The following is a 25714-nucleotide window of genomic DNA, read 5'->3' as shown; positions in this document are numbered from 1 at the left end:
TAGAGATGCCGCCACGCTTAATGTTTCTCTTCCTTTTCATTGATAAACTCTGAAGCCATAGGGAAGATGACTCCATCCTCCCCAATTCTGGGCACCACCTGTGGCTGTGCTCCTGGCCCATGGCTTTGCCCTGCAAACTCAGCTTAAAGCCTTTCTTTATATTTAAAACTATGCCTGGGTATTAGATATCTTTAAATTTCTGAGAAAAATGCAAATTTCAGGTGCTTAGACTCAGGAGACACATTTGATATTCTAATAGACTGTCAAATTCCAACAGATCTGATTTCAACTGGAGTTGAAGGTATGAGAAGTGGAAACGTATGCCCGAGGACAGGAACAGCACAGATGAAGGTATGAACGCTTGGAAGTATAGTGTGTGTTTCAGTCCTTGCTAATCTATTTTGAAGACACACTGACCATGATGAGATCAAGTCAATGATGGAACTGACACAAAACCTCAGCTCTGCCGTGATTTTCTAAATGCCCTTATCCCGCTTCCTCTTTCCTCGTATAGTGCATGGTACACAGTGGGTGTGTAGTAAATGTTTGCTGGACTGAAATGAGTCAGCACAGAAGTCTATAAACCCCGTGCTCCCTCAAAGCGCTTTCAGCCTAGACTTGTGGGATAAAAATGCAACAAAGGAGAAATTGACAGAGGGGCTTGATTTATCACAATTTTGTGATTATAAAGGAAGAATTTCATGCTACAAATATCCCCTTTTTCTGGTCATTTACATTTTCAATTTTGATTCTATGGCCTTTCAGATGTGGAGGAAATACGTAATGGGATGAAAATGTGAAACACTAATACAACAGTTTATCATGTTCATTGAAGAGGGGTATTGATTCCCTGGAATGCTCATGAACTTGGGGATGCTTCCAGAGTGCAAAGATTGCTTTCTCATGACACGCCCCTCTCTGTCTGCTCAGCAGTCATTTCAAGCCCCCCAGTGCTCTCCTTGGCACTAACACAGGTGCTCTCTGGGGACTGGAAAAATCCCCCCGTGGAGGGAACACTTCCTCCCCTTTCATCTCCAAATCTGACTGATGCTTCAAGGTCTGATTTTGAGTAACACTCTCCATGAAGTCGATGCCATCCTTTTCTGAAGGCACTTCTCTACACAGTGTAGAACCTCACGAGGCCATAGGCCATACATATACTGCCGTTTTCTCTCACTGGTCTCAACCTACAACAAGAGGTTTGTATTCGTTTTCTAGTGCTGCCTTAACAAATTACCACACACTTAGTGGCTTAAAAGCACTCCCATTTATTATCTCACAGTTCTGTGAGCCAGAAGTCTGGGCACAATACCCAGCTGGGGCCTCTGCTGAAGGTCTCACATGGTAGGGGCTAGACTTGGCTCTTACCGGAAGCTCTGGGGCAGATTCTGCTTATAAGCCCATTCACATTGTTGGATGAATCCAGTTCCTTGTGGTTGTATGACTGAGGCACCATTTCCCTGCTGGCTGTCAACCAGAGCCTGGTCTTTGCTGTCAGAGGATGCCTACCTTCCTTTTTGCTGCTTTCGTGTGGTTCCCCTCCAGCAACGGCGGGTCAAGTCTCTCTCATGCCACCAATGTCTCTGACTCCTTCTGCTGCATTTCTCCCAGCCCAGCCAGAGAAAGTTCTCAACTTTTAAAGGCTCATGTGATTAGATTGGATCATGTGAATAATCCAGGATAGCCTCCCTATCTTAAGGCTTGTGATCTTAATTACATCTATAATGACCCTTTGCACTGTAACCTAACATATTCACAGGTACTAGATATTAGAGTATGGACATGTTGGGGAAGAGGAACATTCTGTACTCTTCAAGGGGTGATGCCAGGAATCCAGCCTTCCTCGTTGCTGTCCCTCCTAAAAGGTCTAGCATGGGGCCCAGTGTTCCATCTCCTCTGGTTTTATCCTTCCTCACTCTGTGGAGCTCTCTCTGTGGTCCATGGTTCCAACCACGGTTTCAGGGGAAATCAGCTTCTCTGCAAATATGTCAATCATCTCTTCTTTTCGTAGCGTACTTACAAACTGATACAGCAAGATAGGTGAGGAAACTAGACTCAAAGAGGGCAAGTCACATGGGGAATAAGAGCATTGACAGGGCATGAGGTCACCCTGCAAGGGCCAGAAATAGGTCTCAGGTCTCCAGACGGCTAGGCCATTACTCTTCCCATTCCCTGCAACCAAAAGCCAAGTAGCTAAGGAACACACCTTCTAACTTTCCAAGAGAATTCTAAGGGAGAAGCTGGCAAGCCAGTTGGAAGTTTGGCAAGCTGTCACTTGGCTCCAGCTGCTAAGAATTTGCAATGGTAGCACCCTCCCATAGCGAATGGTACACTCTTGTCACTGGCACAGCCTAAATGGAGACACCAGCTTGGACAGAGCCTCCCTGCCTTTTCCAAGCTCGTACATGGTTCTGACTTGGCCATGGTTCAACTCCGGGTAACAGACTGAAAGAGAGGAGAGAAAGTCAGAGAACCACAGAACAGTTGAGTTGGGGGTGGGGGCAATTTAGAGATCATGGCCTTCACCTGATTTTAGAAATGGGCAACTTGAGGACCACAGGGATGGAGAGGTTGCCCAAGTGAGCAGCAGATTCATGACTAAGACCCAGCCATTCTGCTGTCCAGAGCAGAATTCAGTTCTCAGCCCCATGATATCCTGGTCCTTTCTATTCAGTCATCCTGTGAATTTACCCTTACAAACCACAGCGTTATAGCTTATACGTGTGTAGACACACATATATGCTTGTCTGTGTTCACCCACCCCCACACACGTACTAGCAACCTTAGTAGAGTTAATGGTTGAGAGCCTGGACACTGAAGTCCGGCTCTCTAGGTTCAAATCCCAGCAATGCTAACCTTGGGCAAGTTACTTAAACTCTCTGTGCTTCAGTTTCCTCATTTATAAGTGAGAATACTACTAGTACCCACTTCATAGGGTTGTTTTGAGGATTCATTGAAATGCTATATGTAAAGGGCTTAATATGGTATCTGGCATATAGTAAATGCTGGGAAATTGCTTGTTATTATTTCCAGAAAGGTTACTGCCATGCCTGCCTTGTGTTCTCTTGGTTGGGAAATAAGGACCTAATAAAAAAATAATAATCCTAAACCACAATACTCACAAGCTGAAATGCCTGCAGGGACTGGAGGTAAAAGTGGGCTGGGTATAAGAAAATTTGTGCCAGCCACCTCAATTCTATTTGATCTTCCATTTTGAAAGAGAAACGAACACAGGGAAATATTTCTCTACTATAGGAAAAACAACAGTGCAAACACAGTGATAAACGGTGACTGCACTTTGGCATCAGTACCAGGGACAACAGGGAGTGGTGGGGACTGCGGTGAACTGGAGCAATGGAGAGCATGTGCCCTGTTTAAAGGGGTGGTTGCTATTCAGTTTCACCTGATTGCTGCCATGTGGGAATTCACATCTGCTGTTGTCAGATCTCTTGATTTTTTTTTCAAGAGAAGCCAGAAATCTGCATTTTTAATGTAAAATCTTCCAATTATTAAACGTTGGCTCAACTCTTCGAAAACACTGGATGAGCCAAACAAAACATCTGTGGACCAGACTCAGCCGCAGCTGCCAGGACTCATTTTCTGCCTTATTCTTTTGTGCTGTAGTCATCATCTTACTCAATCCTATGGTGTCCATGTGAGCATCGTCTGGTGGCTATCGGTGGCCCCATCTGGGGATGGGATAAAGAAACCCAGAGAGTGGCAGCTCACTGCAGGTAACTCAGCTAGTTAAAGGGGGAAATCTGAGATTATAAACTGGAATTTCCATAGAAGACTGCATCCCTGTTTCTAAGATAGGTCCTTTCCTTCTCTGGGTTTCAGTTTCCCCATAAGCAAAACAAATAAAGACAATCTGGGTTTTCTCCCAGGGCTTATTGAGTACTATCACGACTTCTGGCTACTCCTTATAACACTTACTACCTGCCAGGCTCTAGGTTAAGCACCTTTCATGGTGGGACATGTGCTGTTTTTGTCTCCTTGCTTCTCTCCTATTGGGGAACATTCCTGCTCCTCTTCATGTGTTTCTGGTAGAGCCATTGATTGCAGTACACAGTAAACTCTAGCCATTGGCCACAGCCTGGCCAATCATGCTTCTCCATCTTTTTGGCAGCAATGATTAATTAGTTCAAAAGGTGGGAAGGTGACCCAAGCAGGGTCTGGAGGGACCTTCACTGGGATTGCCATGCAGATGCTGAGAGAAGGAAGCACTTTCTTTCTTGGAGTTGCTAAACTGAGGCTGGTGGTGGCCCTGTCTCCACCATATTGGGAAGACCTCTCTGCAACAGGAGAGAAAGAAGCCAACATGCAGAAAGGCAGAGACAAGCAGAGACAAGAGACATACAGAGGGAGAGTCATGGTGGTTCAGAATTTAGTCCTCAGTTCCAGGTCCCCAGGCCCTGGTCCCTACAGCTCTTCCTCAGCTTCAGTGGACTACGTCATTACTCACAGAACCATAGGGGCCAAGCAATTCCTTAACCAATTCCTTAAACAAGTTGGGTTTCTGTTACCTGCAGAAAAAAAAAAATTCGAACAATTACAAAAAACTTTTTTGCAACCAGAAAAATTCAGACAATTACATTAGAATCTAAGGTCCACTAGAACATAACTGCAAGAGCCAGGCTGTATCAGTCTTGTTCACCGCTGCATCCCCAGTGCTGTGAACAGTACCGGGCTCATAGTAGATTCTCAGGAAATTTGCTAAATGAATAGAGCACATGAATATTACCTCATAGAATCCTCACACAAACTCTGATAGAGAGGCATTATTATCCAAAGTGCCAAATGGTAAGGTAAGGGTCAAATGCACCTAGCTAGAGAGCGGCAGCAACCGGGTTCTGACGTTATTCAAAAACCTGGATTTGTATCACCTCCCAGCCCCCTTTTTGCCTTCACTCATGCAGGGAATCAGAGCGATCTTTCAAAAGCACAGACTTAATTCAATCATCCCTGCTTAAAACCCTTTACTGGTGTCTACTGGTCTGCCAGTCAGTTGCAGGGGCTGGAGTCCAGTGCCGGACCATTCCCCATCACTCTCTGTGCCTTTCCCACTGCCCCCCAGCTGCTTCAGCCTGGCTGTTCTAAAGCGCCCAGCTTCCAGACAGAGTTTTTCTGCCTGGTGGTTGTTTTCTCCCCCCAGTTCTGTGAATCTGTTCCAAGTTTCTGGTGAGTTATTGGATCCTCAGTTTTAAATCTTTTTCATATGCAAGTAGTTTATTCTCATTAAGAGAAATCCTATCTTCTGCTTGTTTAACTCTGTCAGTTAAATCCGTTAAGTTTATTTGTGTTTGCCCAGTGGTAATTTTTACTGAGAGAACATCTGAAACCATCTGCAGAGAGGAAGTTATAGAAGCCTGAGGAGTGCCCAGCTCTGTTACTGATTTTCCTGACAACGCCACCACCCAGAACGGCTCCTTCCATCCACGGGAGGCTGACCACAGCATTGCTCATCTTCTCTGGGTCCTTTTGAGTTTGGGATTTGCATAGGAACAGCCTTGACTTTCAAGATTTCACATTGTGTGCTTTTTTTGGTGGAGGGGTTTCAGAGAAGGGTAGCCCTGAAGAGCTAGGTTTAATGATTTCTGATGCAGCGTGTTAATGAGTAGTTTTCTGCCTTCAGAAGAAGGGGAAGGACCCAGAATGGACGCCACCCTAGCTGTGATTACTCCCCTCTTCCCACCCCCCTACTACCAACTCCCCCAACCCCGGGCTCCTGCTGCACTTCATACCTTTAACAGACCCCTGGCACTTTTTCCCTCAGGTCAAATTCATCTACCTTATTCCCCTTCTAGACTCTGAAAGCCTTGAGTAAGGGCTGTGTAAAATTAGTTATCCCCCCTAGTTTATTCAATGGAGTGTCTGGAGTATTGAAAGCTCTTTTCAGTGTTTGATGAATGAATGAATGATTCCATGAACATCATATTCTGCACACAACCCCCGCCTTCCTAGAATACATTCTATCAAAGACAACCACGTGTGAATGGCCCTAGAAGTTCCAGGGGTGTTGTTATCATTGCTCCTACTTTATAAGGCTTTTTAAACATTTATTTTCCATTTCTTTTTTTTTTTACTTTGGGGTTCAAAATATCTTTATTGAGGATGCATTCTTCAAGTCAGTTGATGTCTCTACCCAATGTGTGTTTTTTTTAATAGTCTCTTATGGGATATGGGCAAAATAAGTCCATTAGGAAAGAACTGTGTCTATTAACATTTTTGTGTTTACAAATACAGTAGAAGAAATAAAACGGTATGGTAGAATATCAAAATAATACAAAGTTGAAGACAGGAAAAGGGTAAATATGAATACGAGGCTAGGATAGTTTGAATGCAAATATAAACATTTATTTTCTTATCTTCAGTTTCTTTAAGGAAAAAAAAAATCTTCACCTAGTTAATCAAAAGTGTCCTGTGTTGGTTCTTCCCATAAAAACGGCAATTTCCAAATGATACAGAAAAAAGATAACCACAATTACAAAACAAGGCAACTTAAAAAGATAAACTGTAGGTTTCAGAACAGAAAACTTAAACAAAACTTCACCTGTCAACTCCCCTCATTCCCATCCGGGTTTTTCAGCATCTCATTTTGACTTAAAATAAGTTTGTAACAGATTGAGCTTTCAACATTAATTAAGCTGTCAAGATAGATAGTGAGCTCCCTGTCACGAAAGGTAGGCAAGTGGAGGTTGGATGACTAACAATGGCAAAAACAGAATAGAAATAACTGACTAGAATACAGTGAAAAGTCTAACAATGTGCTTTCCAAACCCCCAAATGACAAATTCAACTCCATAGCTGGCAGACAGAAATGAGTAGTGGAAAATAGCGTAAGATTTAGGCTCAGACGGTCTTGAGACTGAACCTTGGCTTCAGTAATGACTAGCTGTGTGACCTTGAGAAATTTACATAATTTCTCTGATTAAAAGAGATAAAAAATTATAAAGATCCTAGCACAGTGCCAGGCACAGAGTCCATTTAAAATATTCTAGCCCTCTTTATTTGAGGAGGAGGGGTATGATAGACCACAAAGTTGGCCCCAGATCCCTCCCATCCCATCCCTGTAAGCATACCCATCTCCAAAGCATACCCATCTCCCACCCAGAGATAGACTCTCTCTCTCCACATGGCAATCTGGGTGTGGTCATGTGATTTGCTTTGCCCAGTGGACACTGGCAAATGTGGCACAAGCGGGGACTTGAAAAGGATAACTGAGAACCCTAAAACTATGACAACGTGAGCCCAGACTAGCCTGCTGGATGGACAGAGACACATAGCTAGTTTCCCCTGTTCATTTTGGCCAATATATGACAGAGGCCATTCCAGGCCCTCCAGCACCCCCGCCATCCCTCCAGCTAACTGCAAAACTGCCTGGTTGGTCCACAGGTTCATAAACAATAATAAAATGGTTGTTATAAGCCACTAGGTCTTGGGGTGGTTTGTTACACAGCAGAAGGTAGCTATTACAAGCAGATTGGAAAAGTCATCTACGATTAATAATAGGAATCCATGCAAAAATGGCATTTGCTTTTCAGAAACTCACTGAATAGATGACTTTGCCATAATACGAATATATCCCCTGATGCAAGGGCCATCCATGTTAATAGAACTGTCAAAACATAGCTGAATTGTTTGTCAGGATTTTAGCCAATTTAATCTGCAAAAATGCACGTTATGCCTAGAACAATAAATTTTAATGCTGGGGCTGCTAAATGCAAAAAGAAATTTAAGCCATATTTACACAAGTGCTACATTCCCAGGAAAACCCACAGGTCCTCCTGGAGAGGAGACTGGCTTGGGGCATCGCTGGTGTTCTTCCTCTAAGAGAGACTGTCTGTGATCCCTGGGAAAAGCAGAGAAATATTCAAACATTATTTAGAGCCCACTTTAATATTACCTAAAAAGCACCATTCACAGGCTTTGATGTCTTAGCTTGGTAGAAGTAACACTTCCCTCATCAAAAAAGTTGTTTGATCCCTGAGTTCCATTTTTTTTTTCCTTTTAGATATTAACTCAGAGCATTTCAGTCTCCCCCGGGGATGAAGCGATGAAAGTGGGCAGTTGATTTAGTGAATACAGTTATTTAACGTCATTATTATTGCAGCCCTGAAAGGGGAGACCGTCCCGTTCCTGTTACAATCCCACGGTTCCTGCCCCACCCCCTACCCCACGGAACGCACACAGCCCCCAGCCCGTTCGCACATCATCTCACAGATGATAACGGCAGCTCTTGTGCCTCCAGCACTTCTACCCTTCAAGACCCTGGGTATACACATCACTGGAGTCATCTTTTAAAGATGCCAATCACATGTGATTCTCTTGGTCAGAAATCTGCAATAGCTCCCAATTGCCTTGGTTCCTGAGACCCATCTCCTTTCCCTGTTGTGTTAGTTTCCTGGGGCTGCCGTTACAAAGTACCACAAACTGGGCAGCTTCAACAGAAGAAATTTATCATCTCACGGTTCTGGAGGCTAGAAGTCCGAGATCAAGATGCTGGCAGAGTTGGTTTCTTCTAAGGTCTGTGGGAGAATCTGTTCTGTCCTGCTCTCCTAGCTTCAGTAGCCTCAGGCAATCCTTGGCTTGAAGATAGCATTCTTCCTGCATCTTCCCATCACCCTCTCTCTACACATCCAAATTTTCCCTTTCTGTAAGGACACCAGTCATATTGAATTAGGGCCGACCTTCATGACTTCGTCTTAACTTGAACGTCTTCCAAGACCCTGTATCCAAATAAGGTCACACTCACAGGTACTAGGCGTTAGGACCGCAACATCTCTTTGGTGGACACAATTCAACCCATAACACCTGTCTTTTAAGGTCCTTCACAAGCTGGGCCCACACTCCCTGTCCTGGATATTCCTCAGACCATGCTTGTACCTTCATAGTGCTGGCTACAACACCATCAGATGCCATCCACAGTTATGTCTGAGTTCAAATTTCTGTTCTGCCATCTAACAGCTCACTTATGCACTCTGTGTCTCAATTTCTTCATCTCTAAAATGGGATAATAATAGTACCTACCTCAAAGGGATTGTTGTGAGCGCTAAATGAATTTGTACAAGGAAACCCTTTGAACGACTCACAAGAAGCATTCAGTGAATGTTAATTGCTATTATTTTTATGTTCTTTTGAAGTCTTTCTTTGTTTCTTCCTTGCAATGAGGCTCACTCTTTCACTGTCCCCAAATAGGCTGTGGCATCCCAAGGTCACCCTGCAAGTCCACAGGATTAGGACCTGGACCTCTTCCTCTAAATCCAGTGCCGGTTGTACTGCCTTGCTGCTCTGTGGCTCCCCTCACCCCGGATCTACACTCTGCTCATCCTCCCTGACTCCTTTCTGTGATTCCAAATTGTTCCAAGGTTGAGCCATGAAAATCTTCATTTTCTAAAAAACCTAGCTTCCAATCTGAGCTAAACGCACCCTGAATGTTAGCAGCCGTTGTTCTGTTACGTGTTAATTTGTCACTCGGATACGGAGGGGACGGGAAAAGCATTGAGCACTGGGTAATGGATTTCTCCAGAGTTTGCCCCCAGTCTTCATCAGCAACCTAATTATTCCACACCTTTTTAATAGAGGAAGCATTAGCATTCCTAAACTGCGTAGGGGTCTGATTGAAATAATATCTCCTGAATTATCTTTTCATAAATGGAAAAAATAAATAAATAAGTGGGAAGCTCTGCAGACACAGCCTCCTCCTGGGCTGCAGCCCGGCCAAGGTCTTAAGGGATGTGCGAGGGGAGAGAGAACTCCCCTCACAGAGATATGGCTGTGTTTGACGCACTGAGGGCAGGAGGTGTTGTCCATTCCCTTTGCTTCTCTCTCTCCCCATCCTTCCTCACTGTGCTCATCCCTCCTGGTCCAGCTCACGTGACCCCTCCTCTTTCAGAAAGCCCTCCCTGACATCTTTTCCTGGTTGTATGTAGACTACTTGCCCCTAGACCTGGTTCTCTGCAGTACCACCCCTGTTGTTCTACAGTGCAGCCTTTGACAGCTTGAGGGCGAATTTCTCAAGGACAAAGGGCTGTTGGAACCTCTTCTTGTCCTCTCTGTAGCTGCCAGCACAAGCCCCAGGCCCATAGGAAGTCTCAACATTTAGCTATTCACTTAACAGAAAGGAAGAGAATTTAAAGTCACAGTGGATCCTGGTCCCTCCCATTCCAGCTGCCTCTCCAGCTATGACTACTCCTGAGGACTCAGCTGTCTTCAGTGAAAGGTAGAGTGAAGCTTAATGAGCAAGGAAGGCCTTCCCAGCCACCGGGGGCTTCAGCAGGGAATGCGCTGCTTAGAAGATACAAGGTTCACCATCTCTAGGAACACCAGAGCAGCAGACGGGAGACCCTCCATGGCTCAAAATCTCCAAGGTTCCACGGCTCCAGGGTACTGTGACAGACAGTAGGGTTCTAGTCTGTGTTTCACGTCATTCTCTGCAAAGGAAAGACCAGCCCCCTTGAGTAGCTCCCAGGCCACGTGTTAAGAAGGAAATCTGTAGCCAACGGCCGCCACTTTGTTCAAATTGGTACAAATAGAACATCTCACATTTCGGAGCTATCACTCCACTGAGAGTCATTCACATAAACAACAAGGTCCTCGTGGGTTTGATGGCAACACATACACCACTTGTGACTCAATTAAGGAAGCAGTAATTAAAAAGGGGGAACAGCATGCAGTCTCTCCAATCTTATCTTCCCACTGGGGCCTGGACCCACTGACCAGCGAGATCCAGGGTGCTTAGGGGATCAGCCCGGGGCCTGTGCTCCTGTCCCAGGCAGAGCTCGCCTGGGTAAAGTATGGAGGGAGGGAAGACATAGGGACCCAGCCCCATCTCTCACAACAAGTGGTGTCAGTTAATAAAAATTATGGTACATTAATCAAGTGCATCTCAGGGGATGCCATATGGCTCCTGGAGATTAGTCACAATTCCTCTGTTCCCAAATAATCATAGTCAATATTTTAATTTTTCCTATGTCATAAGAATAAGTATTAAGTCATAACAGTGCTATGAGATACAGCTGCTGTTCTCGGCTCCACTTTTCCAGATGATAAAACTGAGGCACAGGCCCCAGCCCATTCAACGAGACAGAGACAAAGCTAGGATTTAAGCCTCAGGAGTCTGGCTCTGCAGCCCACTCCCTTAAGCATTATACTCAACCGCCTCTCCCCTTCATGAACTGCTCTTCCCTAGACCTGGGCCCCCCCGAATAATAGATTTACCATTTGTTAAATACCTACCTTATTTACTATTTACCTATTCCTATTCCAGGAATTCTGCTGTGCACTCGATGTGGAGAATCTCATCAAGCAGGTATTGTGATTATCTCCATTCTACCCACAGAGAAATTAAGGCCCTTGAAGTTTAAATGCTACCTCTCACCCAGTTGAGTGACAGAGCCTGGAATCAAATCTGTATGTCTGACTTCAAATAGCCCATCCTGCCTTTCTTGCTCCCAGTTGTAAGTATTTGGGATAGAACTGGTCAAGGCCAAATAGTAGACTAACAGATAGTTTTCACTGGTATCCTGCTAGGCTATGAGTGTGGGAGAAGAGGACCCAACAGGGTGCTCCTGTCCCTCAGGGTTGCTATGGATGCTATGCTATGAATTGTATTCCCCCAAATTCATATGTTGAAGCCCTAATCACCAGTGTGACTGTATTTGGAGATAGAGGTTTTAGGAGGTACTTAAGGTTAAATAAGACCATAAGGATGAGGTCCTAATCCGATAGATTTGGTGGCCTTATAAGAAGAGGAAGAGAAAGAGACCCTTCTCTCTCTCCACACACATGCACAGAGGAAAGGCCATGTGAACACACAAAGAGAAGGTGGCTATCTGTGAGCCAGGAACAGAGAACCCAAACTCAACCTTGCTGGCACCCTGATCTAGACTTCCAGCCTCCAGAACTGTGAAAAACTAGTTTTCTGTTGTTTAAGTCACTCAGTCTATGGTATTTGTTATGACAGCCCAAGATGACTAATGTAAGTGTGCTATATTCTTTTTGAAGCATTAAGGTCAATGCATTGTGTCAAGTGGGTACTGTGGCTGACCCATCATCCATCTTAAGAATGGATGGATGGATGAATGAGTGGATGAATGGATGGATAGATAGATGAACTGATGGATGGATGGATGGATGGATGGGTGGATGGATGGAAAGCTGAGTATAATGTTATTCACCCAAAGTTAGGGTTCCCATAAACATCTTGGTAGCTTTCTCACCATTTCCTCTCAGCTTTCATGGATGACTGAGAGCATGGAGAAGAGGCCTCCACAGGTGTCTTGATGTTTCTCCATGAGCTGCAGCCCTGATTGCATGATCAATAGATTAACATTCAGCCCTGCCCCACGTGGCTCTCAGAAATACTCATGACTGACACAAACACACAGAACGATCACATCCTGAAGTTACTCCTCGGTACATCTTCAGTTCTGTGAATCACGTCTCCTAAATTCAGGGCAGGATGTTTGGGAAGATTAACAGTTGCAGGAATTCTGCCAGGGGCCCAGGATCCAGGCTTAGCTTGGGGCTGGGCAAGCATTTTCTGCACGCCTACTATGTGCTGGGTCCTACGACCGGTGCTGGAATCACAGAGGTGAATAGACCCCTTGTCTGCCTCCAGCGACATCCAGTCTTGGGGAGGCTTAGGAAGCCTCCACCTTCTGTCCCCAGAAGCTCTGTTGACCTCCACCCCCATGCCATGCAGGCAAACCAAAGGAAGACACATCCTTCTTTTGCCAGGGAACAGAACACTAAACAAAGGGGAATAGAAGGCAGTGTCCCTGAGGACAGCAGGCTCCAAACAAAGGGACAGTCTTGAGGGTTGTATCCGAAGGGCTGAATAAGTAAAAGAGAGGAGGCAACACTGGAGCAGAAAATTAGAACAAGTTTTCCTTTTGAAGGGAAAGTGGGGTGAGGGGGTTAAACAGGGGACAGGGCCCAGAGGAGGCAGAGGGAGGGAGCTGCATTTTAGGGCAGCAAGCAGAGACTTACGACGGGCAGGGAGGAGAGCTCCGCTGGAGGATGGTGACAGCCACTGTGTGCTGAGCACCGTACACAAGGCTCGTCGTGACTCTCCCCATGTACAAGATTAATTCTAAAAATATCTGTGCAGTGTTTAGTCTAGTGCCGGGTCGTTGGGAGGAGCAACCCTATGACATAGGTAGTATTTTCCCCATTTGTTTTTCACTGAAGATGAGAAATGAAAGGTCAGAGAGCTAGAGCTTCAAGTGCCTGGTCCTGCCCCAAATTGACCAGAGCCATGATTCCTGCCCAGGTGTGTGTGACCCAAGGACTGTGCCCTTCACCGCCTCTTCTGCTGTCTCCCCAAGGGGTGCTCTGAAACCAGCAGAACCTCCACCAGAGCTCTCTGTTCGACTTCTTTTCCCCTGTCTGTAAAATGGGAATGAGGGATTGCATGAATCCGTGTGACAAAGAAGTATTTGTCAAGTGGGGCTCGTTATCCAAGTTAGTGGGGTGTGGCTGCTAGTTAGAAGCAGTGCAGGGAGAACGATGGTGGTAAACCATGCTCCCACTCTTAGTCTGTGCCAGGCACTGCTCTGAGTACTATTCATGATAGGAGTGCATTCAATCCTCACCCAGCCCTGGGAGGGAGGGACCAGGAGCTTCTTCCTTCCACAGGCGCCGGGCGTTGGGAAACTTCCCCAGAAGCACACAGCTGCATGTGCAGAGCCAACTTCCCCACTCGGTCACCTGGCTTCAGAGCCCAAGCTCTTTCCACTCCAGTCCACATGGCAGAGTGGAGAGGATGCAGGTCTGGTGCCCCAAGAGGCAGAGAAGTCAGGCTGTACCCAATAGCTCTGTGCCCTTTGGCAACTCACTAACCCTATCTGGGACTATTTATCTCTTAAATGGAGATTTCAATGCAAGTGCCCTGCCCACTGGGGCTCTTGGGAGACTTTCAGTGCATAAAACACGCAGCCTCAAGCTTGGCACATGTAAGTGCTTGGTGAATGGCAGCCACAGTGATGGTGAGGAAGAGGAGGACAGCCGTTATCTCCTCCAAGTCTCCTCTATTTACCTGGCCTTCCCCACTTGGCTTAGGTGAGCCAACCTGGCATGGCAGCCATGGGCTAGAAGGGCCCAGTCACCCACAGTGTCCAGGCAGGGGCTTCTCTGAAGGCCCTCCTGTCTCCCTGACAGCCCTTTCCTTGATCCCAACAGCCCTAGAGCCCCAAGTGCAAGGAGCTCCATAACAAATCCGCTTGAGGCAAGGCCATCGTTTGGGCCTGGAAATCAATAGGCTTTCCCTGACCATTTGCAAAGTCAAAGGCATAGTCAGCTCCAGACAATGCATCCTGCCAGGGAGGCCAGGGGCGGAGCTGTCATCTCCAGTCAGCAAGGAGGAAAGTCTATGTCTCCTCCCGGACCCCAGTGCCAGTGTCATGGAGGGCTGCCCACTCCATCTCCTGTGTGCGCCATGGGGCGAGGGACAGTAGCTACTCTGTGCGGGGGGGGTGTGTGTGCACGCGCGTGCAGAGAGACAGAGAAAAATTTATTATTGTTTTTTGTTTGTTTGTGTGTGTGTGTGTGTGTGTGTGTGTATTTTTTCCAAGAGGCCATCAGCATTCCGTCAGCGTCCTGAGAAATTCATCAAATTATTTAACCTTTGCTGGAATAAATAATACATGCGCTTTCTCAGGATTTATTCTGATTAAGCCATTCTGGAGTGGTGCCAGGCCTGAGCCCGCCCCAGGAAAGGCAGGAAGGAGGTTGGTGGCACAGGATGGGAAATCAGGAGGCCAGCTGAGGGCTGGATGGGAGGGGGCCCATGAAGCCAGAGGGCCCTTGTGGTGGAGGTGGACCCCTGTGGGCTCCTTCAGGATGCTGGGACATAGATGAAGAGGATGGATTCTGACAGCCTCCATCTCTCCAGCTGCAGACTGCCTGCCTCCATCTTGGCATGAGGAGGGAGGTACAGTGCAGACAGAGCTGGATTTGGGGTTCAGAGATGTGGCTCCAACTGTCGGGTGACTGTGTGTCCAGGAGGCTGAAAACCAGGAGGCCTGGGTTTGAATCCCTGCTCTGCTCTCTGCCTGCTGTGGGTCCTGCCCTCTCCTGGCACCCCCATCCATATGCCCTTATCCAGATGAGCCTGTGAAGCACAGCATCTAACATCTATTGACTGCTCAATAGAAATGAGGTTGGAACGTACGCAACTGCTGATAGGTGAACAGCTTTACCCAACAGAAGGACCGATTCATACGGCTCAGGCTCAGCCTATACACGCATGTAGTGATGACATGGAGAGTTTACTGTGTGCTCCAGTCTACATGCCTCCCACAGTAACCAATTTAACTTCAGCCCCATGAAGGCTGTACAGTTATCATCCTCGTTTCGTAGATGGAGAAACTGAGGCCCAGAGAGGTCAGGGAACCTGCTGGGGGGCACCCAGCTGACAAGGGGAGTAAGGCAGGATCTGAGCCCAGTCTAGCCCCAGAGCTCCTCTCACTGACATGTCATGACATCACTGCTGCTTGGCCTTCCCTGGGAAGATGCTGCCACTGTCCATGGGGGTGAGAAATGCAGAGAGAGAGCCCTAGATCTCCAGATTCGATGGCTGATGTGGAGAAGCTCTCGATAAACTGTAGAGACCTTGAAAGAGGGAAATTGTTTGGGACTTTTGTACATACAGCATGTCATAGGATCCCAGAAGGGTTCTAGACATGACCCAGAAGCTGGCCATCCCAAAAAAGTCTTTAGGAAAGCCTGTGGATGCCAGAAAAAGGAGCCCCTTCCTCTGTGTGTTCTGATCCACGTTGAGCACCTGACAGTAAAGAAAGCAAGTCTTAGAGGCTGTCTGGGTCAGCTCGGGCTGCTGTACAGAATGCCACAGGCTGGGGGGCCTAGACAACAGAAACTTATGTTCTCACAGTTCTGGAGACTGACAGCCCAGGATCAAGGTGCCAGCAGAGCTGGTTTCTGGTGTGGCCTCACCCTCCTAGGCTTGCAGATGTCCTTCTGGCTGTGTCCTCACCTGACCTCTCCTCTGTAAGTGCCCACTTCTGGTGTCTCTCCCTCTTCGTATAAGGACACCAGTCCTGTTGGATTAAGGTCCCACCCTTATGACCTAATTTAACTTAAATTACCTCCATTAAGGCTCTACCTCCAAATACAGTCACAATGGGTGATTAGAGCTTCAACATATGAATTGGGGTGGGGGGTGGAGGGAGACACGATTCAATTTGCAGAGGTCAGTACAGAGGGATGCTGGACATAGCCTCCCTGACCCCAGAGGTGCTGGGAGCAGGTGGAGGGATCAGGCCATGTAGCCTACCTCAGAGTGGAGGCGCTGTGACCCTAGATAAGTCCTTCCCCTCCTGGGTCCTCAGTTTCCTCCACTGCTGAGTGGGATGGTCACCCCTCTCCACAGTGCCTCTGAATTTTAACGGTCTGTGATCCTCTAGGTGTCTGCGTGGAAAGTAAGAGCAGGCAGGAGCCGGTGTGTGTGGGATCAAATCCAGCTCCACCACTGAGTAGCTGTGGGATGGGCAAGTGACCTGTCCCCCACCGAACCCGCCTAGCTAATTTCTTTATCTGCCATCATGGGACAGTAGTCATTCCTACCCTTTGGGTGGTAGGTTTGCTTCACAGAAGGATTCTGTGAACACTGGTTGGTAGTGGTGGATTCCAGAAGTAGCAGCTGATGATCAGGAAGGACTAGGCAAAGATGGTAGGAAGCTGGTCTCCGAATCAGAGGAAACAGAGGAGAGTCTGAGTGCAGGAGTCCACCGGGAGCAGACCAGGGGAGGAGACAGCCCAAACCTCAAACCCACCTGGATTCAAAACCTCAAAACTCTAACAGGCAGACATCAGCATTTCCCTAGGTGCCCAGTCCGCCCAGTCCCTTTCTTAGCTCCCAGAAAAGCCAGGGTTGGAAAGATTCACAACTGCCCAATGATAACCGCAAATAATCTTTCATGAAACCACATATCATTTTTCCCCTTAAAGAAGCGAAATCTCTAATTAGAGGTTTTCTCTGAACATTTTCTCTTGAAAAAACATTAAAAATGTATAGGCCTCCTGTATCATGTATGTAATATTTCATTGCTGCCTGTAACTGGGATCTTTGTCACAGTAACGGGGGAGCCGGTGACAGCCTTCTAACCGGCTACAGAAGCTAATGTGGAGATAGGCAGTTCCTCCCTCTTCGCCTCACTGTTCCAGCCAGAGACTAGAGTTCTCCCTAATAAGTATTTATGTCAAAACTCCTTTTTGGGGAGCAGAGGGGAGAAAGAGCAGCTGTAGCACAGTTGAAAGATGTGGCTCTGATTACAGTTTGCTGGCAAAGGGAGGGGGGATCATTTTTAGAGTGAAACAGTGTTAATCAAGTTAATCACGAAACCCACGCTATAATTGCTTCTGCTCTCAGACAAAATTTTACTTCTATCTAAATTACTAAAGTGAGGAGAGTTCAATCCACTCTAATTTAGCTTTTGAGCTAAGGAGCAAGCGTGTGTGGAAGGCTGGAGAGGTTTTTAAACATCAGTGAGAACTCAGGCCATGGAATTCAACTCTCCTCCTCTCTCTCCCCCTCCCTCCTTACCTTCCTCCTTCCACCCTCCCTCCCTTCCTTCAAGATAGCTTAGCCCAGTGTTGAAGCTCAGGGTCCTGGATCTACCACAGAAGGCTGTGTTAACCAGTTACTTAGCCTCTCAAAGTTCTCAGTTTCCTCATCTGTGAAATGGGGAGATGAAGAATGGTACCTACTTCAGGAGTGTGGGGCAGATTCAATGAATTAACAAGGATGAAGTACTTAGGAGCAGTGTTTAGCGCACACGAATGTACACACACACACACACAAAACAACAACACTCCAGATATGTCAGTTGCTATCTTATCCCTCAATTTTCCTTCCTTCTGTTTGCCACCACCTCTTCCTCTTCCTCCCCTCCCCCCTCTCCTCCTCCCCTCCCCTCCTCTTCCTCGCCCCTCCCCTTCCCTTCCTCCCCTTCCTTCTCCCTCTTCCCCCTCCTCTCCCTCCTCCCCTTTCTCCTCCTCCCCTTCCTCCTCCCTCCTCCCCCTCCTCCTCTTCTTCCTCTCCCTCCTCCCCTCCTCCTCTCTCCTCCTCCCCTCCTCCCCCCCTCCTCCCCTCCTCCCCCCCTCCTCCCCCCTCCTCCCCCTCCTCCCCCTCCTCCTCTTCTTCCTCCCCTCCCCCTTCCTCCCTCTCCTCTCCCTCCTCCCCATCCTCTTCTTCTTCTGTCTCTTCTCCTCTCTCCTGATTCCCACCTCCTGTCAACCAAGCACTTCAATCTGTAAGAGGCATGACCTGTTTCTTCAGGGAGCTCACGGTTTGGTTTTCAATTTGTTCAAATCAAAGGAGGAACAGGGACATGGACTCAAGGAAACACTGAGAAGTTCTGGGGATTTGGACTGGAGGAGACCCTTTCCTCCAGCTGGGAAATCAAGAAATCCTTCGTGGAAAACGTGACATTGTAGCTGGGCATTGAACGACGCTACAGATGTGGAGCTAAGAGGGCGGGGGAGCCAGGACTGGGACCCGCACTCCAGGCAGAAGGAACTGGCATCAGCAGATGGCCTGGAGGGGGAGCACCCATGACAGGGATGCTGTGGCAGATCTGGGTGCTGTCAGGTGGGACTCTGCTGAGCATGGTCCTGATGACAGATCCAAGCTATCATTCACCCCTGTGCTTACACTCGATTTTCGTCCAGATCATCTTCTCCCTTCCTCAGCTTCCAGGACACCCAGGCTGGGTCCCCACGGTGACCACACATTGAACCATACACAATCGTGTTGTCATTGGCTGCCACGCTCTGGACTGCCCCCACCAGCTTCAATTCCTCCCATGCGGGCCTCCTTGGGGTCTCCAAACTCAGACTTAGTCCAATGAGGAGCTGATGTCATCCAACTTGCGCTGGAAACACAGATTAGAGAAAACGCACACAGTCAATTTAACTGGCAATTAAACAGGCTCCCCTATGTAATTAGCGTCAAGACAGCTCACAATTACTACAGGGCGTGCGTTCACAGCCGAGGCTCACATTTATATAGAGTGACAGTCACTGGGCACTAACATCTTAGCAGGAAGCAGAGGGAATTTGTGAAACCGTTTCAAGGAGGCTAGCCCATCCCATCCCTCAGCAGTGTAAATAAACTCTTTGTAAACGCAACTGTAAAGTTAAAGAGGGGATGCTTGAAATGATGCAGAAGAAGAAAAATATTTACTCTGTTGAAAGTGATGTTCTTTTAAGATGACTGATTTCCGAAGGCTCACTAGTTGGACATATTAGTGATAACACATCACTGGTTGAGGGCCTCCCCAAGCCAGGCTCAGGCCATACGTTATTGCAACCAAGTTTACACAATGACTCTCTTACAGAGAGGGGAATTAAGGTCAGGGAGGTGAAGCAGCTCGCGTAGCTCTCAAGGCGGGCAGCAGGATATACATGAGTGTCTGACTCCAAATCTTTGTGCAAAACCCAACCCGACGCACGGTCTGTCAGCACTGCCTGGTGAGAGCAGCCTGGCAGAGTTCACATCTAGTCCCCAAACACTAATTAGCAAATGAGGAGGCCGAGGCCCAGTGAGGGAGGGGCTTGCCAAGGTGGCAGCAAGCCCCTGGCAGAGTCTGGGGTGGAATCCCCAGTCTCCTGCCTCTCACTGTCTGGCCCTTTCTACTGTGCCCATGGTGGTATATGGAAGATGAAGCCTGGGGAAGGCCACCAAAGAGCGTCCTTCAGGTAACTCTGTCTCCCCTAGAATTGCCTTGTAGTTCTGAAGTCCTTGTTTCTAGGGAGAGGGAGGCCTGAGACGGCTTCAGGGTCAACAGATTCCTTGTAACTTGACCCAAACAATCGAATATCTAACAACATTGAGCACTGCCCTGGGCACACAGTAAGCTCTCTCTTTCCTCTTCCCTTCATCTTACCCTTCAGAGATACCCCTGAAAAGAATAGCAACCTACTCATCCATATTATTATGACAAGTTGGTGGATATATCAGTTAGCTATTGCTGTGTAACAAACCTTCTCAAAACTCAGGAGCTTAAAAACAATGATTTACTATCACTTACCCGTCTGCTGGTCAGCTGAGCTTGTCTGGGCACCCCTTCTTTCACTGTAGATGTGTGACTCAGCTAGGCAGCTCTGCTCCATATGTCTCTCAGCCTCCTTGGACCAGCCGCTTGGCTGGGGTATGATCGTCTCATGGGAATTTTAGAGGCTCAAGAGTGTGAACTGAAACATGCAAGGGAGTCCTGCCTGGGATTGGCTCTGGTACACTGTCACTTCTATCCACATGTTATTGACCAAAGCAAGTCACATGGCCAATCCCAAATTACGTGGCCAGTCCCAAGTCACAGGGCTAATCCAAGGCACATGGCCAATCCCAAGTCACGGGGCCAATCCAAGGCACATGGCCAATCCCAAGGCCAATGGCAAGGGTGTGGGATGCAGAGAGAAGTGAAGAGGTTATGAGGAAGAGGGGCATTCAATTTACCGCAGTGCAATAAATAAACAGTTAAGTAACTTACTTGTTTAAAAATCAGTATTCGATGGGGAAGGAGCTAGCAGCTGGAGGGATATGACTTAAAACTTTAATTTACAACTCTGTAAAATGAGAGTAATCACAAAGAGCTCACAGGGCCCTTGTGAGATTTAAGTGAGATAATCCACATAAATTGCCCTGCACCCTGCCTGACAAGTCATCCTCCCTCAAGAGTCAACACCATCCCTAGGGTGACCAACTCATCCAAATTTAGCCAGGTTCCCATCCTTAGAACCCCCTCGGTCCCAGGCAAACCTGGATGGCTGGTCACTCTAACTCTCCCCATCACCGAACTAATACAAGCTAATCTGCCTTTGCCAGGGGTCTGGGGTAGACTTTCTCATTTCACCCTCATGACCACCCTACTCACCAAGGGGCCCCTATTTGCTGTGCTGCATACGGACTCAGGCAGCACTAGGGAATAGGGAGGGTAACAGATGACTGTTCTCATGGACTCTTCTCTCAAGGGGCTGACAGTCTAGAAAGATAAGAAACACATGTATGGTAACAGCTGTGACACAAGGGAAAAAGTGATTCAGGCAAATCCAACTTCTCCAAGGATGGTGAGGTTGGGATTTTTTCAACATGAACGTTCACGTTCCTTTATAGCTACTCTATCTTGATAGCCAAGGTTAATAGTCTGGGTTTGGAAATTCCAAGGAAAATTATGTCTGACAAGTGGTTTGCTTGACAAAAGGAATTTGACTTAGCTCTCCCACTGGGTCGGTGGGGGATGGGGGCCTTTTTTCTAAATATATTTGTTTACAAATTGGAAAACCTTTAAATCAACCAAGGGCAGGTGGGGGCTGTTGAACAATTCTGCTCCCTGAAATCTTGGGCAAAAAGAGGAATGTGTATTCAGGGTGCTCTGGGTAATGTCAACACTCCTCCATTTACTTAGAAATGAATACTAAACCAAATTTAACTGTCCCAATCATTCATCTTTCTCCTTGAAGCTGGACCGTTTAATTTTCATTGTTTTAAAAAGTCATGGGTGCGTAGAGAATGGACTTGAGGACACGGGGAGGGGAAGGGTAAGCTGGGACGAAGTGAGAGAGTGACATGAACCTATATACACTATCAAACGTAAAACAGATAGCTAGTGGGAAGCAGCCACAGAGCACAGGGAGATCAGCTGGGTACTTTGTGACCACCTAGAGGGGTGGGATAGGGAGGGTGGGAGGGAGACGCAAGAGGGAGGGGATATGGGGATATGTGTATACATAGAGCTGATTCACTTTGTTGTACAGCAGAAACTAACACATTATAAAGCAATTATACTCCAATAAAGATGTTAAAAAAAAGTCATGGGTGAAGAAATATGTTACCAGGAGCACAATAAAGGAATGGAGTGCTACCTGAGGAAGCTAATTAATGGAGGTGTCATGACAATTAAATAAGATGACATGAAAAAAAAAGATGACATGTATTATGCACTCAGAATATTGAATCATTTATTTAATAATTATGTATCAAGTGCTAATTTGGCGCCAGGCACTGGGCTGGGCAGGGGGAGTCTATGGTGGACAGAGGCAGGTCCAGGACCCAGGATAACTACATAGTACCTGGAAAATGGTACAGCTCCAAGAAATTGTAGCTGTCATCATTTATTATTGCACCCACCTTAACCCACAGAGCAGGAACAGAGCTCAGAAGAATACCACCCAGATGGCCAAGGGTCCACAAACAGTCCCCATCATCTCCAAATGGGAATGACAGAGTTGAGCTTTCTAAAGGCAGGAAGTTATCCCAGCATACAGAACGCAAAACCCAAACACGTGTCAGGCTCCTGGTTGGAAAGACTTTGGGGGCCCTGTGGATCCTACTGTTCATCCACACATTCCTCCCCCGCCATGATTCCACCAACTCCCTCGTACTGATGATGGTGATGGCCACTGGCCACTGAGTGCACACGGCGTGCCAGGTGCTCACCTGTTCCAATTTGCCCTCCTACCCCCTGCTAGGTACTTTACATCAGTGGCCCTTATACTTTAGCAGACTCACCAGGAGCGTTTGTAAAATAGCCCCAGAGTTTCTCATTCATTAATCTGGGGTAGGACTGCAGAATTTGCATTGCCAGCAAGTTCCCAGGCAATACTGGTGTCACTGGCTCAGGGACCACTGGCTTATAACATTATCCCCATTTTACAAGTGAGAAAGCTGAGGCTCTGAGAGGTAAGGTGACATGCCCATTCACAGAGCTAGAAAGGGGCAGGGCCTGTAATGCCAGATGACCTGGTTTACTTTTGAGTGAGGGGCTGTCAGGAACGTGGGACTTTTCAGTGCTAAAATCAGGACAGTCCTAGGCAAACCAGGGAGTCGGTCACCCTAATTTCAAACCAGGCCTGAATGATTTCATGGTCATGTCCCAAGAGCACTGCAGAGTTTACAAAGGGTCTTTACACCCATTAATAATATTGCTATGATTATTAATAACCTCTATTTAAGGGACCGTTCTAAGTGTTTTATATCCAAGATAACTCTGAATTCTCATAACAGCCCTAAGAAGTAGGAATTATCATCCACGTTACAGTGGTAAACTGGAGCATTAAGACGAGGTGATTTGTCCAGGTCATATTGCTACTAATGGTAGAGATGAGACCCAATGCTAGGCTCTTCCTTGTCTACGCCCAGGGTGTGGGAGGACTCCCTTGGTAGGAGGGGGAGTCTGAGAGGCTGGATGTGGAATGGAGCTTGGTGGCTCCCAGTCCAGGTTCTGAAACAGAGTAGTGGGTACAAGTCCCAGCCCTGATGCTTGCTGGTGGTATGGCCTTGGGTAAGTCACTTAACCTCCCAGGCCTCAGTTTCCCCTGCTGTAAAATGGAGATCATTATAACAGCTGCCCATCAGGATGCAGTTGGAGAATTAAATGGGTTAAATCCAGATGAAGTTCACAGAACAGGGCTCAGCACTGAAAGCTCAGTAAGTGTTGGCTATTGTCATTCCCCTGCCTTTGCTGGGGGCAGAGGAAGGACTTGGAATTTGCCCTCCAGGGGGAGGGGAGCTGGCTCCCTGGACACAATATTACAGGGCCCTTGAATAAAAAGCAATGAATACTCTGGTGGAAAAAATATGTATATGAACAATAATTTTTCTATCACTATCTTCAGTTCCTATTTTGTGCCCCCATCAGTTCCCTGCCACCCCCTTTCTCTGAGACTGTTTCTAAGTTTCAAGGTTCTTATGTCATGCTAAGGTGTTAGGTGCACCTGATCTTTGGTGGGACAGCTGTCCGTTCACCCCCCTCAGTTGCTGCCCCATGACTGGGGCCACTGAATCCTCTCCATTTTCCTTCTATAAGGACCCTTCAGGTGTTATTTCTTTTGTGCCTCCCTTGGCAAACCTTGCTGGGCACAGAGGCCTTGGTGAGACAGCTGAGGCCCTGGGTCCCCTCTCTGGGAATCCAGCAGCACCCCCACCAAGGCTCCACCTGGGATATGAAGCCCAGGACCCACTGGCTCATGTCCTGCACATTTTGGGGGTTTACCACCCACCACCCTTTTATTTTTCAGTCCTAACTGTCAGCCATTACACTGATTTCATTCGTTGTTAATGTGTTCTACCTCACAGTCTGAAGAACACTGGCCTGCTTGACTGAAGTGAGGGAAAGGTCAAGTGGGAAATGGAAATACTAGTCTACAATATTCATTTCTGTTTTAAAATATTGTCCCAACTAAAGCAAAACAACCTCTCCATGACCACAGGCCTGTTTCATGGCCCAGGACTGTGAGGCAGGGAGCTGGGGAGGACCTGTTTTCACTGCCACCCACAGCTTCATCTCATTAACAAATTAGGATGGACAAGAGGTTATGTTTTTGTGTTTTTAAGAAAGTTCTTTTGTTGGAGAAGACTTGGCACCCTAGCCACTCTGCTGACTTAACAAGATGGATAGGTCTTGATTTAGAGCTGGTTGGAGCGAGACATGGCCCATCCTTGAGTCCCCATCACTCCAACTCTCCCATTGGCCACGTGGAGGTGGCAGTTCCTCAAGGCTGGGCTCTGATGCCAGCATGTCTTCTTTGGATGGATTTGTCTTATGGGTTGAATTTGTCTTGGACTTGGGCTGCCATAACAAAATGCTATAGACTAGGTGGCCTAAACAACAGAGATTTATTTTTCACAGTTCTGGAGGCCAGGATGTCTAAGATCAAGGTGCTGGTTGATTTGGCCCTTGGTGAAGGCTCACCTCCTGACTTACAGTGGGCCAACTTCTCTCTGTATCCTCATGGAGAGAGAAAAGAAGATCCCTTGTTATAAAACCACTAATGCCATTATGAGGGTCCCACCCTCATGATCTTATATAACCCTAATTTCCTCCCCAAAGCCCCAACCCCAAATACCATCACACTGGAGTTTAGGGTTTCAACATGTAAATTTGTGGGGCATACAACCATTAGGCCATAACAGGATTCTACACAGTTTTGGAACATTGCTCAGCCCTCAATTTCCAGAGGCAGGTTGGGCTCGGGAAATAGGGTGCTTGGGAATGAAAGACCAAGCCCCACCTTCAGTGATTACCTCTTTAAGACTTTCAGAGGACCAGCTGAGACAGAGCCTCCATGAAGCCTGAACCTTGCTCTCACAGGCCAACCCGAACTGGACCCTCCACTCACAACTGTGCCCTCATTCCCTGGGGGAATCCAGGAAGGTGACCTCCTGCAATGGTTCATTTAATATGTCAACTTGACTTGGTCATGTACCCAGATATGTGGTCCAACGTGATGCCGGATGTTTCTGTGAAAGTATTTTTTAGATGAGGTTAACACTGAAATCAGCAGACTTTGAGTAAAGCAGATTATCCTCCATGATGTAGGTGGGCCTCATCCTATCAGTTGATGGTCACGATAGGAGAAGACTGATCTCTCATGAAGAAGAGGTCATTCTGCCAGCAGACTGCCTTCAGACTTAGCTAAAACCTCAGCTCATCCCTGAGTTTCCAGGCTGCCAGCCCACCCTACAGATTTGGGGCTTGCCAGCCTCCATAATCATGTGAACCAATTCCTTACAATCAATCAACCTTTCTCTCTCTCCCTCCTATACAAAGGACAGGAGCCAACAGAAGGGTCCTCATCTCTAGGGAAACCTCCAAGCTGAGACCTGATAAAGGAGGCGGAATTAGCCAGCCCAGGAGTAAGAGGAAGGGTGTGGTCCCTGAGCCAGGAGGGAGATTAGCGAGATGGAGAAGAT

The 25714-nt window shown here is 47.2% G+C and overlaps 1 protein-coding gene across 1 annotated transcript in view; it reads left to right on the top strand.

Annotated features, from left to right (window-relative positions):
* Positions 1 to 276: 276 nt before the first annotated feature.
* The window catches only part of ZNF618 (zinc finger protein 618), a 271355-nt gene continuing 245917 nt past the window's right edge, over positions 277 to 25714 (top strand). Inside the window, exons 1-2 of the mRNA XM_032635484.1 lie at positions 277 to 351; positions 11270 to 11311. Coding sequence (XP_032491375.1) covers positions 304 to 351; positions 11270 to 11311 — 90 coding nt within the window. The 5' untranslated portion in view covers positions 277 to 303. The remainder of the gene's footprint in view (positions 352 to 11269; positions 11312 to 25714) is intronic.

This window comes from Phocoena sinus, chromosome 6, assembly GCF_008692025.1.
Source record: "Phocoena sinus isolate mPhoSin1 chromosome 6, mPhoSin1.pri, whole genome shotgun sequence".
Taxonomy (NCBI): Eukaryota; Metazoa; Chordata; class Mammalia; order Artiodactyla; family Phocoenidae; genus Phocoena; species Phocoena sinus.
This window is presented reverse-complemented; position numbering and strand designations above follow the sequence as displayed.